This window comes from Schistosoma haematobium, chromosome 1, assembly GCF_000699445.3.
Source record: "Schistosoma haematobium chromosome 1, whole genome shotgun sequence".
NCBI lineage: Eukaryota > Metazoa > Platyhelminthes > Trematoda > Strigeidida > Schistosomatidae > Schistosoma > Schistosoma haematobium.
Window position 1 is genome coordinate 47,172,079 of NC_067196.1, and position 20,345 is coordinate 47,192,423.

The window sequence follows — 20,345 nt, forward strand, 5'->3', positions numbered from 1 at the left end:
GAAATTAATAACAACTTTTTATGATTGTGGGTGTAAGGTCAAAACTTGAACACGCTCCTCACTGACAGGTTAAGTAGCGTCCCCTATTTTCCATCATGAACACTTATATTCGTTATATCTCCATTATTATTTTGGTGTTGATATATCTGGTGCGCCACAGTAACAAAAATACCTATTGTCATTTTTAAGTCTAGCTAGTCTTTTCACCCTTGAAATCAGGAGTTAATCTATTCTGGGCCATCATTGAAAACACTAGTTTCCCGTTTCATTCAAGTACAAACCCTTCATCAAAGCGTACCAACAATCCATACACGGTACACGAACCCAAGATCTTTAGTCTCGCATGCGAACGCTTAATCTCTGAGCCTAGAGCCAATGGTGTTTATGTCTGACTCCGATCAATCCATGATTTGACGAAACCGTTCATCCTTGGTCTCTAATAGATAACTGTTTCACATCCAATAAATATTTGTCTCCACTTGATATGTCTATGGCTGTTGACGAAATTTGATTGTCTCGTCACGACAAGCTAACTGTATCCTCATACAGTCCACATAAATACATATTATTCAACACGTTATGAAGGCCAGGTTTCCCCTTAAATTGATACAACCAACGACATGCTGATCAGCAGAATAGGGTAATAACAACGGCAAAGCTTGTCTTTATTCTAAAGAATATGAATGGCAAAGTACTTGCCTACTGTGTGGGGTCTGAGTGAGATATTAGGGTAGTTTTTAACCGGGGATGAAAATGCCCCACTAACCCATAACCCGGGAATTATGACGTTTTTGACACACCTGGCAGTTCTCGACTAACCATTAACAACCAATAATAAGCCATTACATCATCTTCCTCCTAGAATCGACTACCATCCAATTACTATTCAAAAAATTTGAAGATTTCACATACTTGACAAGTTTCTTACCTTATCTCTGTATCATCTGTATTTTCTCCATAATTTATCGGGCATAACTTTTTGTACGTGTCCTCTTTCTGAGATAAGATAGGAAGGAAACAAATGTGATGAGGGTATCTAAAGAACTGCAGAATGTAGGTTACCCAACACCATGCTGATGGATTTGATTTTTTAATGACCTGTTCGGCTATCAGGTGTCTACTTATCTGATTCTTGAGGAATTCTGAAGTCGAAAAGAAAGATAAATCTTTTTATGGGAATATAAAAACAAACCCAGTTAAACCTGAGAAGTTGCCCGATTATCTAGGAATAGTTTTTCAATAACCACTTCAAAGAAGAAACCTTGCATTCATTCTAATATTTCTACTGTCCTGTCAATGATGAACTTAAAAGAGACCCAGAAAAATTATGTGAGCTGCTCAGCGACACGTTTGCACAGAAATATACTAGATATAATCAAAATGAACATATAATCAGCATTTTCAACGAAAATACATTAACATGCCTGGAATTCACGCTGAGGATTGTGAGAGATTCAATAAGGTCATCAGAACCTCTCTGGAAAGGTTATGATGGGATACTGGCTAACTCAACAGAATATGAAGGTTCTGAAGATGCCACAGTTGTAAGATCCGTTTTGAATGTTTTGTGTGTGTATATATATGTGAAAATCCCTCAATGTATACACATGTACTTTATTCCTATTGATTCCCTTAGCCGTACATTGTTAGTTTTTTGATTACATTTGAATTGTTAATATTTGTATTTTTTATTGTAGTTTTTGTTTTTATTACGCCTTCACTACGTTTTTGTGTTTCTTCACAAACTGCATCTATGTTGTTTTACTTGATACTTGCCCTTGGCGGCAGCCATATTGATTTCCTCCTCCTTTTGTGCGTGCTCCATCCGGCCAGAATAGAGCAGCGTTCATTTGTTGTGGCTGGTAATTTTTCCCGCATCTTTTATCAACTTCTTTATTTATTGTAATTTAGATTTGATTGATTGAACAATTAGTGGTTGAATAGCCGGGTGGTAATATTTGTTTAGGAAACGATGTACGTTAAAATTTGTAATGAATTATAGAACCGTCATTTACCAGATTACTTGTATTGATTTTAACAGGCAAGGGCGCGTTTTAACCTACCTCGACAGCTATTCTTCAGTCCAAACCGTAGTTTGGATTCTACACAGTTATTTAGAGTTTGACAACGCTTTAACCAGTAGCGTACCCACCAAGTGAAATCGAAAGACAGTGGTGAGGAGGTTCGAAGATATATTTGACATGTAATCAATATACTGAGACTCGTCTGATCTAATCTGGCTAGCGATTGCAGTAGATGTTGAGCACGGTGCTCCCACTCGTAATCTGGTGCGGCTGCATGACCGAGCGCCCTCAGCTAGGTGAGTCCATTAAAACATGTGGTCAGCATCCAATGTCGAAAACTTACAGAGCTATTTATTTTGGGTATTTATTTACCGCTACAGATCACTCCCCCCTAGTGGGGAAGTGATGACCCTAAGACGTGGCCAGCCAGAAGTTTAAACCCAACGAGTTTGTCGTTGGTAAACACTCTTCTGATAGCTTGCTAGGTTCAGCAGCGTCTGGTTGTCTTTCCTTACTATAAGGGACCATGAAATACAATATAGTAAGAAAATAATGTACAATCAAAATTTCGGTTCCTCGTAAGCCTCATCGTTCTTTTTATCGTCCTTTCCAGACGTCTTGGAAAAGAAAAAAAGAATAGACAAGTGCATGTCGAAATAAACTCGCACGCGCTTTAAGACACAAAGTGAGCGAAAAAAAGGAAAATGGCGTAAAAGCGATTTTTACAAAATGTTTTTTTGTTTTTTTTTAATTTTTAATAAACATATTAGCAAAACAATAAATATGTATAAATATAAGCATATTAAAAATTTCTTAATATTATGTATAATGCCACGGAAAACCGCGATGAAACAAAGTGTTGACTGGTGTCTTACGTGCAATAGTCGTTTAAATGTTCTGGAAATCTTACTCTTCTTCCAGAACGCGTTAATATAAGTTTATTTTCAGATACTGTCGAAGTATCATCGTGCGTGTTGGTTGTCAGATGAGGTATTATGAATGTCAGCGTCATATCACTCGATTGTACCGAAGGAAAATGGACGTAAATAGGATTTCCTTATAAATACACTGCTTTGAGGCGATAGATGCTGGTGCTATCGTTAGTGTCGTTTTTATCGACTATATGGTACTTAGATTCACGTTGAAGAACTTTGAAAGGTCCTTCGTACGCTGGTTCGAATGGCCGTGGATGCGAGTCTCGACGAACGAAAACGTGTGTACTATGTCGTAAGTCAGGTTGAACGAAAACATCGGTTGATTGTGGTCGGGTGGAAGCAGGTTTAACTGAACGCATGTTAAGCCTGTTCGTGTAGGAGGTTAAATCCATGTTCATTGAAGAGGATGAAGGATCCACGAATTCTCCTGGAAGTTGAAGTGTTGTTCCATAAACGAGTTGAGCCGCAGTGTATCCAATGTCAGCTTTCACAGCATTGCGAATACCTAGTAAGACAAGTGGAAGAGCGTCGGTCCACTGTGAAACGTTTGCAACTGGTAGTGAAGCTTTTAGTTGTCGGTGAAAACGTTCTACCAACCCGTTCGCTTGTGGATGGTAGGCGGTCGTTCGGAAGCGAGTGATTCCTAAAAGTGTGGTCAGACGTCGGAAAAGATCAGATTCAAACTGACGTCCGCGGTCTGTAGTGATGGTTGAAGGGCAGCCGAAGTTTGCTACCCATCGTTCGACGAAGGCGCGAGCCACTGTTTCAGCAGTGATGTCCTTGATAGGTACTGCTTCTGGCCATCGAGTGAAACGGTCTACGCAGGTTAAGAGGTAAGAGTATCCATTTGAATCTGGTAAAGGTCCTACCAAATCCAGATGAACATGGTCGAAACGAGCATCGGGAGTTTTAAACGAGCCTAAGGGACATTTATTGTGTCTGATAACCTTAGATTTCTGGCAGCTTACACAGGGGCGTGCCCACTCCCTCACGTCTTTATTCATGCCAGGCCAGCAAAACCGATTTGCTATAAGTCTGATGGTTGCACGAACACCTGGATGAGAAAGTTTGTGCAATGTATTAAAGACGTTGCGTCGATAAGGTTTCGGCACGATTGGGCGATCCCTACCTGTAGATGTGTCACAAAGTAAGGTTTCCTTACTCGTTCCCATCTGTTTGATGCGTAGTTTGAGTGTTGTAGATGATAACTCGTGCTGAAGATCAGTGTCTTTTTTTAAGCTGGGCGAGTTTAAGAAGATCGATTTCCTGGAAACTGTTCCAGGAAGTTATGCGAGATAAGGCGTCTGCAACTACATTGTTTGCTCCAGAAATGTGTTGAATATCTGAAGTAAACTGCGAAATGTAGTCCGGTTGTCGAGACTCACGTGGTGAGTGCTTGTCTGAAGAGGAGCTCAAAGAGAAAGTAAGAGGTTTATGGTCAGTAAAAGGGTGAATTCTCGGCCTTTGATATAGTGTTGAGAATGCCGTACAGCACAATACATAGCTAGGAGTTCCCTACCGAATGTGCTGTACCTCGATTCGGTGTCTAGCAACCTTCTAGAGAAAAATGCCAAGGGTTGCCAGGAGTTGTTAACCCATTGTTGTTAGACGCCACCGATTGCCGAGTCCAATGCGTCTACTGCGATACTAATGGGTGCTTCAGTGTCCTGATGTGCGAGCATTGTTGCTTTAGCGATCAGTTCCTTAACTGTGGAGAATGCTTTTTGTGCGGTGTCATCCAAAGTGATGGATTTCGCATTTCCACGAAGTTGGTCGGTAAGAGGTTTCATAAGTAGCGTGCATTTAGGTATGAATCGTCTATAGAAACTTACAAGGCCGTTGAATGTTCATAATTGCTTGATCGTGATCGGTTCTGGGTAATCCAGAATGGCGGCAACTTTGGTTCTAAGGGGTCGAATGCCTTGCGAATGTATAGTGTGTTCTAGGAAGTCTAATGAATTAGTTCCGATTTGGCATTTCTGAATGTTCACAGTAATGCCATGTTTTTGTAGTCGATCGAAAACAAGATCCAGATGCTTGAGATGCGATTCTCTGTCCGGACTTGCTATTAGATAGTCGTCAACATACGCATGTACGAAGTTGAGACCTCGAAAAACGTCGTCTATAAACCTTTGGAAGGCTTGTGCAGCGTTTCTTAGACCGAAGGGCATTCGCAAAAATTCGTAAAGTCCGAGGGGAGTTATGATAGCTGTTTTCGGTATGTCGTCAGTGGCCATAGGGATTTGGTTACACGCTTTAACCAAGTCGATATTCTAAAAGACTGTTGTATCTTTCAAAGTAGCTGTCAAATCGTGAAGTGAGGCAACGGTTAACGATCAGGAATGGTTCTCTCATTCAATCGCCGGTAGTCACCAGTTGGACGCCAATCGCTGCTGTCCTTTTTGGGGGCCATGTGCAACGGAGATGCCCATGGGCTGTTTGACGGTCATATGATTCCCAAGTCTATCACGTGGTCGAACTCGTCTTTCGCCAACCTCAGCTTTTCGGGAGCTAGTCGGCGTGCTGTAGAGAATACAGGTGGTCCTGTAGTCGTGATGTGATGTGTAACGTTGCTGGTTACACACGGCAATTTCGGTTGCGTTTGTTGTATCCCAGGATACTTATCGAGTAGTGGTTGATAGAACGGGTCTATCGTACGCTTAATTGTGACTGGAGATAATCTGCAACCAGAAAAGGAAGTTACGCAAACAGATAAATTAGTGTTTCCGTCTACTAGCCTCCATTTGCGCGTACCAATGAGTAGATTATGGTGTTGTAGAAGGTTCATACCAATCGCTAGCCAATCTAGATTAGTCGATCCTCGATATATTGATAGCCTGTTGAATATATTTTCGAACCTCCTCGCTTCTGTCTTTTGATTTCACTTGGTGAGTACGATTCATATTAGGTGTTACTGGTTAAAGCGTTGTCAAACTCCAAATACCTGGGGCGTCTTCATTGGTGAGCCCAACGTGATCTGGTACACCAACTTGCAAACTGTGAATCTGTTCCTTTTTGGGATTTTATAAATCACTGCTTTATTTTAATTTTTATGTATTGTAGTGTAGTGTTTCCATGTTTTTGGATACATATTTTCTTCGTTCATTCTTGTGCTTGATATTTCGCCATGACGGAACAGACACCTAAGGTACTCAAGTTAAAGACTATGGCCCATCTTCGTTTCAATTGATGCCTTTCCAACCAGACATCGAAGACTGGTTCTGCTACGCAGAGGGCAACTTCTACGAGCACGACGTAAACGACATACGTGCACAATTCCTCGCAGTAGTCAAGGCACTACCGCGCGAATTCAACAGGTACGTGACACCTAGTGTGTTTACTAGTGATGTTTCGGAACCTTACGAGACAACGAAACGATCTATCCGCAAACGCGTAGACCTAATCGATCGACAAAGGTTAGATCAATCCCTAATAATATTGGCCTGCAACACGGTCCTGAGACAAACATGGTGCTATTACAAGCAAACTAGATAATTCGATAATATACGAAGCCTACTCATGACCCTATGATACTTAAAAAAATAATAATAATACAAAAAAAGATGAAAAGGGCTCCAACAACTTCGATAAAAAAGGAAGATAGTCAATTGTACATCACAATACTGTTTTTAGCACTATATTTTATGACCACACATAATCCCATACTTTCAGCTCCTTTCTGAATCCCCTCCATTTGTCAGTTGTACATCCACCCATACTTTGTTTACACTTATTTTATTTAACCTATTAAAATGCTATTGCTTAACAAATACCTTAATAAAGGAAAATTAGAATGAGTAATCATACCTTAAACATTCCTTCATGAATATTGGTTACTCTGCCTCTCGTGTTTTTTTTACATGCTCCTTCTTTCAGCCCCCTTGAGATATGGAACTGGTGACTTCATCCTGCACCATCCTTAAAGCCTTAGATATTCCGAAGGGACATATGGTTGCGACTTCTAGAAGCTTCCACTTTCAATGGACCTATCCTTGACCATCAGTTGCACATTCGCAACGCGACTTTCATGAAGCGCGCCAACAGTGATACTGACCAAAACCATCTACATTCATATCTTTTAAATTATAAACCCGGCTGAGTAATTTACTACAGTGGATATTGTAACGTTTGTAAAAAATTTGATCTTGCATGTAAACTGGCATGCCTCATGTAACAATCTGTCATTTGAGAATAAATTATTATTAAAATAATGAGAGGTGATTAGCCAAATAACCTTCGATAATGGCCTATTCAGACAACGTTCCTCATCTAAACTTTCTCAATAGGTACAAGCTGTGTTGATGTCATTTCAAAACAACGCCGTAGACGAGCTGGCTGCATCTTAAAAAATCACCAAATCTTCTAACGTCGGGGTTTTTCAGTCAAAGAAAAGCTTCAAGCGACACAGAATAATGTCATACGCCGACCCATTACCTTCGACTTCGTAATAACCGTAAACGGCCACATGCCCCACGAAGAAGCACTCCATGTAAGCACGCTGTCTCTCGTGGTCGATAACTCCGACTGGTGCTGGTATGAAAACCATAACGGAAAATCTCATAGAAATTGCAGAAAACCCTGTATTTTTCAAACTCAAAATCGATCGACACGAAAAACAGTTCGGGAAGCTTCCCAGCGGGCACGCGTTAACGGCAACCCTAGCCGGCGAACATAGCCGTCTGTTATACGTCGCAGACGCGATAACAAAAGTCCGCTACCTCGTCGATACTGTCACATAAGTTGGCGTTCTTCCCAGCGAATTCCAACGACCGGCTCCATGAATCGGTTTTAAATCTATAGGCAGCAAACGGAAAGCCGATCGCCACATATGATAAATGGTACGTTTACCTTAACGTGGGTTTATGCAAACCCATACACTGGATTTTCGTTGTTGCAGATGTTTCTATGTCAACCATTGACATATACCTGCTACAATATCACAATCTACTCATCGATACGCACAAACGGAGGCTAGTAGACGGAAACACTAATTTATTTGTTTGTGTATTTTCTTTTTCCGATTGCAAATTATCTTCTGTCACAGTTGGACACACGCTCCGGTTGGTATGTCCAAGAATACTAATCAAGTAATTGTTGATAGAATGGATCTATCGTGTTGTCAACCAACATTTAAAGCGGATATTGTCGATTTTCACTACAATATGTGTAGGCTTGTTCATACGAACCCATGCCCTTAAATAAGCACTCATATAGGTCAACACATCGGGTGAACGAAGTCCTAATTACTATATAGCAACGACGGACTCTCCCTGCCAGCCGAAAATTTGAATATTTCGCCGTAGCGCTTTGATTTGGTTATTGTTGGGAGTTAAGCAACGCTTATGTCGTAAAGATGTAACACATGCTTCTAAAAGACTTAGAATTCGTCGTGTCATTGTAAAAATACGAATTTATCAATAAAATAAAAGGTTGGTCTCCAAAACCTATTTAAATTACAGAAAATTATCAGTTGGAATACATGTAGCACGGATTTTGGTATATTCATCATGCTACTTTGTTTGCTGATCTTATTATCCCAGATCATGCTGTCAGATTTCAAAGACCATCTCGATGTTACAATGAGTGAGTTCTAGATAATGTTGCCGAAATCACGGCAATTTAAATTTAAGTAAAAAGACGAAACAATAAGATGCCATAGAATCTTTGTTCATAAAAAGTTACAGAAGTAAAGTAGTACGGGATTTCATTTATAGTTACTTTTAAACTAAAATAAACAGTCTGGAAAAGGATTCAAACTCGACCGAAAATCAACATCCCATTTCCCTCAAGCTCACTGGCGCGCCTATTTGACTACCAAAACATCTGACTTCGCTGGATTTTATTATGGTCTTGGTTGTTACTGATGCCTAGAAAGAAATCATTAAAGCTCAATAACACTGGGTGTATATTTTGTTCTGAAGTTGATGATTATCCACTATTAGGACCTATTATTGAGAAAAATGGTTTCAAAGTGCATACAAATTGTATAGTAAGTTCAAATTTGTGAAATACTCTACTCTTGAAGTTTGCCGCCAGCGGTTTATCTCAGACGAACAATGAGAATGAATCCCCGGACGATTTCATAGTTGGATTCGCTGTTTCTTCAATTCTCAATGAACTTAGACGCGGTCGTAGCTTAAAGTGTTCGGTATGCCGTCTCCCCGGAGCATGTGTTGGATGTGTTGTTAACACTTGTCACACCACCTTCCATCTTCCATGTTTAATTAAAGCTCAAGGGATAACGATATTTGAAGGCAACTTTCCTTCCTACTGCCGCCGCCATGCCAACAGACAGGTATGTTTACGCCTAAATATTTTGTACTCATTCTTTGAGCTGTATCAAGATCAGAATAATTTAATAGGTCATAGCTACTTGTGTTTTCTATTCATCGGCAGGCCCAATTATTATTTTATGTTCCGGATCTAAGTATTTAAGTAATGCAGTCGTACTCCAGAAGGATGTACAACTAAATGCCTAGTGGTTCAAGTGATATTTTTCTTGCATTTGTAAATGAAAGTGGAATAAAGTTTAATATGGTAAACGTAAAGGACCCTAGTTATCATGCAGAAGAAATGTTGTACGGCAACTTCACTATTCCGAGCTCCCAATTTTGGGGAAAATTTGACCCATTTTGGGGAAGCCGCTATGGTGAACTTTGAGGAAATAACACAAAAACCCCAATATTTCCCCCCAAATTCCCCTTTAACCTTGGTCAAGGTCGTTCGACCCTGGGGATTTCCCCAAACTTGGGAGCTCGGGTATTTACCTGCTAAGTAATGCACAATAAAGCTTCCTAATCCTTTGATATTATCTTCCGATTGTTAAATTTCGAAAATCCTAGTTACAGAAATCATAAGTCGAATTCAAGAGGTTTCGTTAACATCTAATTTCTATATAACATATTTTGACCTAATAATAGCTCTCTTTAAAGCAGCTTCGGCATCAGATTGGACAGATTTCTGTACTTGAAGGTCATTGTTGGGCTATTCTATTTTATTAATTACATTTAGTCTTTCTATCTTCTCTTTAACATATGGTAATTAGTGTCATTCATTTTAATTGTCATCATGGATTAGAATGTTAGCTTCATTAGTTCATAAACATGCTTGATTGTTTGTGTACTTTGATAAGTTGAATTCAAATATCCTACATTATCCCGTTAGCTTAGATAATATGTAATAAATAGTACGATTATTTGCTTATTTGGCAGTCTTAAAATCATTCTCCAAAGCAAACAACTACTCATCTCTTGTATCAAGGGAAGCCGAATATTTTCTCATTGAATGTTTACGTATTGTGTTAGACAATAAGAAAATGAAATAAAACGTTCCTTTGGACTCATCTAATACAAATGTAGCGTATGGTTGTTTTGATTTAGAATTTAGATGGCTGGTTGACGCAATGCAAGGAACCTCCCTCTTGTTGTATCTGTCTGTTCTCAATTGTACCAGACAAAGATTTCGAAAGTAGTTGTCTGCCCATAAAAAGACAAAAGTCTGTACCCATTCATTCTTCGGCAACAAAAGAAAATGTTCCAGTCCTCAACGAAACCAGGCGTACAAGACGGTCTTGTGTGGCTCCTTCAACTCCTAAACGAATTACTGTTTCAAACGGGATGTCTTCTGTTAAGAGAAGATATTCTCAATCAGAGCAAGTTTTATTTTAATGTTTTCATAATAAAGAAATAGGAAATTATCACATGTTAAATACTGTCACAAAACCGGTGAATATACAACATATTGTCACTTTTTACTGACAGCTCTTTCTCAATAGAATCATCTGTTAGGTCATAGTGTTTGAATGAGTTGTTCAACACTAAAAAAAAACCATTCTTATTTCGATTGCCCAAGTTTCTAAATCACCTGTCCAACGGTCAGATTTAGTTTGATAAAAATTTTAGTAGGACTCCAAATGGTTTCTAACTTTGATCTTAATTTTAGCTTAGAAACTCTTCATCATTGTACAAAGTTTTGTGTCAGAGAAAACTCGTCTTATCAACAAAAATTCATTAGGCCGTAGTAATAAATCTGACATGTTCAAGATATTTTCTAATTTCAACTGAAAGCGTTTGACGCTCGGTGATGGCTAATGCAAGGGTAGGTTAGTTGAAAGTTAAGAGTGGCCAAACCAAGACATGGCATCAGTCTGTAAAGACACTGACTACTGGACTGAGCCATGCAAGTAGGTGCAGACCATACTTAGTTGGGTTAGCGTAATTATTGTCAAAGACTTTGGGCGACATGGTTCCAAAATGTTCGTAGTGGTGTAGGTGCGTTCCCTCTTTATCTCCCCTTGAATTCCAAGTTTCTAGATGCTTTATCGTTTTCTATCGTACTAATTTATGCTTCTTGAATTATACCTTGAATGTCTCACTTTCAGTTTCCGCTAATACTGTTACTACCTCTGCTACTCTGAGATTTTCCCTGGCAATTTCATCTCTCTGTGCAGATAGGGTATGGCAACTTGGACCGATGTACACGTGTGCCACGCTCTACGTTCGGCATGAGTGAATGACTAACTTAAAGCGTCTATGGAAGTTTGGAAAGATATTATTCTAGACAATACTACTGGTGTTACAAAAGTTCAATAATTATTTTGTATGATTGTTTCATCATAGAGTTAACTTACTGAAATTTTTACTGCAAAAAAGTACTTTTTTCGCTTTTTGGAACTCAGAACAACTACGAAATTGGTGCTAAGTTTATCAAGGTTCATGAGTGACCGTGCTCTGCGTTTGTTAGTAACCAATCACATCAATTTTTAATTTATCTTCGTCGACTATAGCCCAGACTATTAATTACAGGTTGACTTTGTGTTGAAAGTGTGATTGTAATATAATCATGCGCTCTGCCAATATTTAGCAACTCCAGCTTCAATATGGTGAACGAGACTACTGCTACCCTCTTGTTTCTTGCTCCACTAACTAGATTAAGAAGTCCAGTTGTATAAAAGCTTTGTTGATCAAGAGCCGGTAGAATTCAAAATGCGTTTAAGATAACTAGTTTTATATCGATTACAATGTTTATATTTTAGGAAGTGAGTAAACTGTCAATGAACACAAATGATAGTAAAAAATACATTAAACGTCCATGAGCAGAATTCACACTGAATAAATTCATGTAATGAAAACCCATCTTAATTCGACAATAATTTTCTTCTTAAGCTGTATTTGGGGATTCGACATCGCCAACAGTGTGTTAATGAATTCAATTTGTGTGATTCAAGTTGTAAATTCGCATTTGTTATAAAATTGTACATGTCCACAATTGATGGTTTAAAACTTCATAAGAGTCTATGGAGTCGGAAATTATCTAAATGAATAAATAACTATTCCCATGTTAGCTTATCGGCTTTGTGGGATTATTAAGTCACTACTAATTTTCCACTGGAAACAAGGTTATAAACAGGGTATTGGTTATAGTGGATATATGTCGAAAACAAATCTCTCTTTATTAGGAGGGTAAACCAGCAATATGATTTTAAAATCCGTACCTATTCATACAATCGCGGTTCCAAGTATGCTATTCAAATAATTACTGTTGCACTCAGAGTGATCTCTAGGAAATATAGTATTCGTTTTTTGAAAATAAATCCGTACTTATTGTGGAAAGTGACTTCAGAGCAGAGTACACCAATCTATACTTCATTAGTAAGTTATGTCTTCATTAAACCAGACCTCATCAGTGCATTTCACTTTCTATCAATGTGTCTCGTAAAACAGATATACCAACTAACATGCGGATTCACATTTTATCGGATGGATGGCATATTATTACAGACATGCGTTCTCTAAATATTGCAGATGAATCCCCCATGCGCACTCGTTTTTCATTTGTATTGACTCCGTTTATTGAGTTTCCACTGTATGATGAAGCTTTTATCTTGCACCGTTCTCATCCTTTAGTACATCTACTTGGGAGTTACCCGGTTCTTCCTCTTCGGAGCCCGAAGAACAAAATCCTGTTCAACAACATAAAACACCCAAAGAATCTGTTACACTACCTTCATCAATGTCACATATTCCTGGGTGGTTGACTGACTACTTTCTGAGTCTTGCTCCTGAAAAGAGGCTTCCTGTCTTTGAGGCATGGAAACACCACACTATCCATGGGCTCTGTTGTCCTTTATCGTGGATGCATAGAAATTGTATTGCAGGTTTTGCTGTTTCTGCTGCATTACATTACCTAAAATGCCCTTACTGTGCAAATAGAGAAATATTCATCAGGTCCATCATCGATACTGGTATATGGGTCCCAGATCAGTAAGTCATAGTATTATGTCCTTTTTTGTTTATCTAACTCTAAATTTTGTACTTACTTGATAGTGATATCTGTATACAAACCTTTATATACGTTTTTCAAGGTTACTGTAAATAATATCCGGTTTCAAGTCGCTTATTCACACATGATTTAGTTAACAAATCTGATTTCAAATAGCGAATTTGTAACAAAATATGACTGATGTTCATCTAAAATTCCATGAATATTGAAGATTTAGTGGCTACACCTTGTTTTTTTATATTAACGGTTTAGGAGTGCAGTTAAGCTGTGAGCAGCGAGATTGACTGAGGTCTTAGGTAGAATCTTGGAACTGAACGTAATCCCATCTGACTGGTCTCAATCACTGATTGTGCCAGTCTATAAAAAAGGACAAAAGTCCTCTTGTGACAATCACAGAGGAATCAGTTTGACTAATATAGTGTCTAAAATATTAGCTTCAATAATACTTCGACGCCTAACTAAAGCTCGTGAAGAGCAGACTAGAGAAAACCAGGCTGGTTTTCGACCTGGACGTGGTTGTATAGATCAGATATTCACACTGCGTCAGGTTCTAGAACACAGACACACATTCAGACGCCCCACAATGGTAGTATTTCTCGACCTTAAGGCGGCATTCGACTCTGTTGATCGTGAGGTTCTATGGCAGTGTTTGTCACTGAAAGGAGTACCAAAGTAGTACATTAACCTTATAAAGGCTCTCTACTCGAACACAACTGGTAGAGTAAGAGCTTATGGCGAACTGTCATCAGAATTGATTACCTCAAGTGGTGTTCGTCAGGGCTATCCACTCTCTCCATTCTTGTTTAACTTTGTTGTTGATATGCTTTTAGAGATAACACTTTCCTCATCTAAATTTACAGGGGTTGAACTTCTACCAGGAGATTCACTTGTTGACTTGGTATATGCCGATGACATAGTTCTTTTTGGTGAAGACGCTGACAAAATACAGAGTATTCTGACCACTCTAAGCAACAATTCAAGCATATTCGGGATGCGATTCTTCCCCTCGAAATGCAAAATGTTCCTTCAGGATTGGGTTGCATCGACACCCGAACCACTGATAGGGAGTGAAGTAGTCGAGCGTGTCGACCGCTTCACTTATCTTGGAAGTCTTATCAGCCCTTGTGGTCTGGTGTGTGACGAAATCTCAGCACGGGTACAGAAGGCTCGACTAGCTTTTGCCAATTTGCGTCCCAGATCTTAGCTAAAATATTAGTCAACCAATTTTAGCGATTAGGTTGACTAATATTTTAGCTAGGATCTGGGAGTTAGACGTTATGCCATCTGACTGGTCACAATCACTTATCGTCCCAATGTATAAGAGAGGGTTAAAATCATCCTGTGACAACTATAGAGGGATTAGTTTAACTAATATAGTATCTAAAATACTAGCCTCGATAATTATCAGACGCCCAACTAAGACTCGTGAACTGCAAACACGAGAGAATCAAGCTGGCTTCAGACCTGGTCGTGGCCGCATCAACCACATATTCACCATTCGTTAGGTTCTAGAACACAGGCATACTTATCGACGTCCGACAATGGTGGTCTTTCTTGACCTAGAAGCAGCATTTGACTCGGTAGACCGCGAGATTCTGTGGCAGTGTCTGTCATTGAAAGGTGTACCTCAGAAGTACATAAACCTTGTGAAGGCTCTTTACTCGAAAACTACTAGTCGAGTCAGAGCTTATGGCGAACTGTCATCTGTTTTTGCAACCTCAAGTGGTGTCCGTCGAGACTGTCCACTTTCTCCATTTTTGTTTAACTTCATCATAGACCTATTGATGGAAGTAACATTCTCGTCTACTGGATTCTCGGGAGGTCCACTTATCGACTTAGAATACGCAGATGATATAGTCCTGTTTGGTGAAGACGCTGATATAATGCAGAGTCTTTTGGTAGCACTAAGCAACAACGCCAGAATGCTTGAAATGCGTTTCTCTCCCTCGAAATGCAAGTTGTTGCTTCAGGACTGGTCTGCGTCAACACCTAAACTAAGGATAGGGAGTAAAGTAGTCGAACGCGTTAACAACTTCACTTATCTTGGAAGTCTGATCAGCCCTAATGGGTTGGTGTCTGACGAAGTCTCAGCACGGATTCGAAAAGCTCGCTTGGCTTTTGCCAACTGCCGTCACCTATGACGAAGGCGAGATATCCGTCTATCAATAAAAGGACGAGTATACTGCGCGGAAGTCCGTTCTGTTTTTACGGCTGCGAAACATGACCATTAAGAGTAGAAGACACTCTTAAGCTACTAGTATTTGATGACAGATGCCTGTTGATGAGATTGTGAATCTTCATCGACTGAGATGGTTGGGCCACGTGTTACGTATGCCCGAACACCGATTACAACGACGTGCAATTCTAACCGGTGTTCGGGATGGTTGGAAGAAAGTTAGAGGCGGCCAAACCAAAACGTGGCATCAGATGGCTGGACTAGCTTTTGTCAACTTGCGTCATTTATGGCGTAGGCGAGATATCCGTCTATCAACCAAAGGACGGGTTTACTGCGCAGCAGTTCGTTCCGTCCTACTTTGTGGCAGTGAAACATGGCTGGTAAGAGTAGAGGATATTCGTAGGTTACTAGTATTTGATCATAGGTGTCTTCGAAATATTGCTCGTATAGTGTGGGACCATCGAGTAAGTAATGCAGTTGTTAGGAAACGGGTACTAGGTAAGGATGGCAAATCCATTGATGACGTAGTGAAACTTCATCAGTTGAGATGGCTGGGACATGTGTTACGTATGCCCAACCACCGACTGCCTCGACGTGCGATGTTTCATGATGTAGGAGTAGGTTGGGAGAGAGCTAGGGGCGGTCAGACCAAAACATGGCACAAGTCCATGAAGTTATTGACAAGTGGATTGAGCCATATTGGTAGGTGTAAACTACCTGGTTGGGAACTGCGAAACGATAGCAACCGATGTTTAGAAACCTTGAAAGACATGGCTCAAAATCGTTTGCAATGGTGCAGGTGCATCCACTCTTTGTGCTCTCCCAAATTCTAATCTTCTGAATTCTTCGTGTCCCTTGTTTTTTCTCTTTCCAAATTTATTTCACTGGATTATACTCCTTGAATAACATGTTCAAAGCCTAATCTTCCCGATTACCGTTTATATTTTTACTACCTCTGCCAATATGGGATTTGAATGGACAACTGCATCTCTATGCAAATGTGGTATGGCAACTCGAACTGATGTACGTATGTACGAAGTTCTACGTTGTTACTGACTGACTAAGCTGTGAAATTATTTCTAGAACTAGGATTGTAACGGTAATTTACAAACCTGACTGCTAGCGATGTACTGAAACCATGACCAAATTGTCTTTAATTTGAGAAGTTTAAAGGGTACTGCGGTATAATGTTTGTTCGCGGTCATTATAAATGATAGGCATTTTCATCAATGGGATACGTAGTTTGTACATAGTAACGATGACAACTACTTAACAATCCCTAATAGATTCAAGACACATGCTATCTATCCATTTTCAGAGAAACTGTCCCGATTATGAGTGATTCTAGATTCCTTGGTACATCTAAGGGTAATGTGTAGTGGCTTTGCTTCGTTAATCGATCACCTCAATAACCGTTATATTATAAATCTCAACGGTGTTTGAAACCAGAAGGCAATGAAAATCGGCAACTACAGTTTATTAGCGGATAATGCAAATCACAAAGCTATAAGCACATCAAGCGAATTTGAAGCAGAGAGGCGATTAAGTATATGTAAGCAAACACAGGCAAATTTGTAGTCAAATCGCACAAGGGCGCAGCAAGGCGAAGCAAAAGCTAATTATGAGGTTTGAGCACATATATACATGAAGAGGAAGATGAATCATCGAGCAACACTTAAGATATTAACATTTTAGCTCGAGTGTCATGTGATCTAGTGATCATAACGGTACAAAGAAATATGCGGATCGCTACTGCTGTAATATTGTCTGTTAAGTAAGTTAATAAAAGGGCTTAACAAAAATTAACCATAATCGAAATTGGTTGTAGGGCTGTTGCTATAATTGAATTTGTAAATCCAACTAGCTCGTTTCGTATTTTTTGTCGACTAAACATAAATCTATCCTCTGTGCAAAAGTTCCAAACATACTTTAGAAACTACGATCAGTTGTAGTCCACACAGCCTGGTACAAATGTGCAGTAAACAAATTCAACATACAACAGCCCATCGAGAATATTTTTCAAAAAAGGATAAATAAGGGGAATAAATAGTTATGTAAGCTCAGATTTTAAGGGGAAGATAAGTGAATCCATATACACATAATTCCTATTTAAACATAAAAAATACGAATTTCCATAAACGGATCCGTTTTCAGAGAGTTTATCATCAAGATATACAATCATACAGTTATATAATATTTTAAGTATTCATTCAATGAACAGACATGATTTTATAAGATTACAATGCTAGATCGTATAATGTAAATAATAACACTCAAGGATTGTGTGCGCATAAAGAGCCGTTGAGAATTGATTAGTTGACACTGTACTGTAATTTGAATGAAGTAGGATAATTAAACATTGTTACAATAATACGAAATCAATGGGACGAAAAAAAGTAATAAAATAATGATAGTTTGAAGCCACCGTACGGACAGCGATAATGAGTACTTGTTTTATGCACACTGTTCGGACTTCATTTCACAGATGACAGGAGCTGGTGTTTTATGGAGTTTAATACAAAAAATCTTGTTGGATTTAGATGGATTATGTCAGCAACCCCAATCAACCTGTAGATCATCGAAGTGATTAGAACAGATTAAATGTTCAAGGATGTTACTCCTAACCGCTGTCCTCTTACATTTGTAGATCCACACTGGAATATGCTTTTGTATCTGAGTTTGGAAAAACCTCTGGCTACGGCTCGTATACCTTGTTGCACAAGAATAGGTGAACTGTTAGGTGCACATTGAGGCGACCAAGCGAGGGAGCTTATCCATCACAGATACGGAAAACGAATCTCTGCTGGTGAATGTTAATCGCCATTTCCTGGTTTGGTCGCTCGTTGTCTTCTCTCAACCTATTCCTTCTGTCAACGTTGGACTTCAAAGCGGTCGGACATATGCAAATATTTCGCCGCCATTCCAACCAACAAAGTTTCGCTACCTCATCAACTTGACGTTGCCTCCTAGTACCTCATACCTAACCTCAGCATTTTTCACTGTTGTTTTACGACAAACGATCAATGCCTCGATGTTATGACAAACCTGCAGCCTATACATCTTTGTTTCTGTAGACCGCGTTTCACAGTGGACTTCTTTCCCTCTTTGGTTAACAGAGGAACACCTACATTACAAGTTAGCTTTCTGATTCTATCCCTGTGAATGAATTAGTGTTCCAATCAAAACTAATTGTGCGTAGAACATTAGATGAATGCAAAAATTTATGTAATTTTAAGGTTTCAGTGGATAGTGGTTGAGACGTTTCATAAACTATAAAGCTTCTTACATTACTGTGTTATACCTCCTGGAGCAGAATTTTAATGGAATTTTTTCAGAGTAGTCAAGCCATGAGGTGACATTCATTCATTTAGGCTTTACAGATAGTGTTACCAACAAAAAACACTATTTCGTTACGTTAAGTCAGTTGCATTGGTGCGAATATATCTAAGTACTGAGTACCTCACAATGTCATATCTTGAGGATCAGTAAACAAATAGTAAGTGTTGTTTTATTTTGTTGATGGACTTATGAAGATAACGCCTTTTACCAAGGTAATACGTTGTATTTTTATTTATTCAAAGGGATGCAGCCTGGGAATTGGAACCAGGGGCTTATGCAGATCTTGTTCCCATTAGCGAATGTTCCTCTAATGATGAACCACAAAGTAACGATACATCCACTACATCATCTCAGTGTGATTGCAATCGGTGGAGCCAAAAAAATGTCAGCCATGCGGCGCACGTTACACAGACTGCGGGTGTACGAGTTGAGTATGCATCATCCAGTGGATCACCGTCTACAGATCAGGAGCGTGTTCCAGTACTTTCACTTATATGGAACAACCAAAACTTCAAAAAACGTCGTGGAAGAAAGCCTTCATCTAGACGTCGGACGCAAATATCTCAAGCCGTTCCAAATACACCTGGACCAACTCGTGTTTCTCGTAGGCACACGTCCATTACAACACGAAGTATTCAGGATGACCACTCTCCTAATAGTGCTTTAAATGAGAGCAGACTACGTCAAGTAACCTTAGGATCTTTTCTTTCTGTTAGGACTCAGACTTCCCGGTAACTCCTTTTGCACTTCAGATTTTCTTAGTTTGTCTCTATTTCCTAAATCTCTGACATTAAAAAGTTAAAGATTGAATCTGTACATACAAAAAATTCTATTTGTTTTAATAGATTCTTTTTTATGAAAACAGTAGGGTAGTTGCGTTATGCATCATTTTATCGTTGTTAGTGCTTATGAATCTTTTAGGACTTAATGAAATACCATCAGTTTGGCAAACACGATTGTTTTGTAAGATTACATGGTAATTTTGTATTGATTACTTTTATTATGCTTTCCCTAAAGGCCTCAATGTCCGTACAGTTATAAATTTAAGGACTGAATTTTATTTGGAATCCTTTAATTTTACGAACTAATAACCTGTGGTGAGGATAATTGATCTTTTTAAATCATTCAAGTATGATTAAGTAGGATAAATCTACTTTTGTAAACATTGGTTTATTTATTGAGTCCAAATCAGGACTTACGCATTTTACATTATTTATTTATTTAAGCGCACAAAATGTATAACTACCAGAGATAGAGTGACCACACAAAATGTGGGTAAGATCGTAAGGAAAAGGAAGTACATTTAAAAGGAAAGTATAGTTAACAAAATAATTAATAAGAACGGTATGTGGTAAAATATATAGTTCAGTCAATAGCACACACACGGAAATTCGGAATTCCTGTAGTTAAATTCTCCTTTCGCAGCAGTATCGCCGTTCGTCGCTGTAACTCCAACCAAGGATTTGCAATCGACTAACAGATGTCAATCCTATACTGACTTTCACATTACGGTGCCAAGCCATAAACTGACTACCGCTTTTTTCAACCACTCCTAGTGTCATCAATCAACGTGCGCTGGGGTGACATTCG

The 20,345-nt window shown here is 39.1% G+C and overlaps 1 protein-coding gene across 1 annotated transcript; it reads left to right on the top strand.

The window, feature by feature from the left end:
• Window positions 1–8,752: 8,752 nt before the first annotated feature.
• PHF11 (PHD finger protein 11) lies at window positions 8,753–19,745 on the top strand. Its single transcript, XM_051218504.1, has 5 exons — window positions 8,753–8,948; window positions 8,985–9,254; window positions 10,339–10,610; window positions 12,865–13,221; window positions 18,998–19,745. Exons 1-5 carry the CDS (start codon window positions 8,823–8,825, stop codon window positions 19,488–19,490), a joined length of 1,518 nt encoding a protein of 505 aa, XP_051074281.1. The 5' UTR covers window positions 8,753–8,822; the 3' UTR covers window positions 19,491–19,745.
• The last annotated feature ends 600 nt before the right edge of the window (window positions 19,746–20,345 follow it).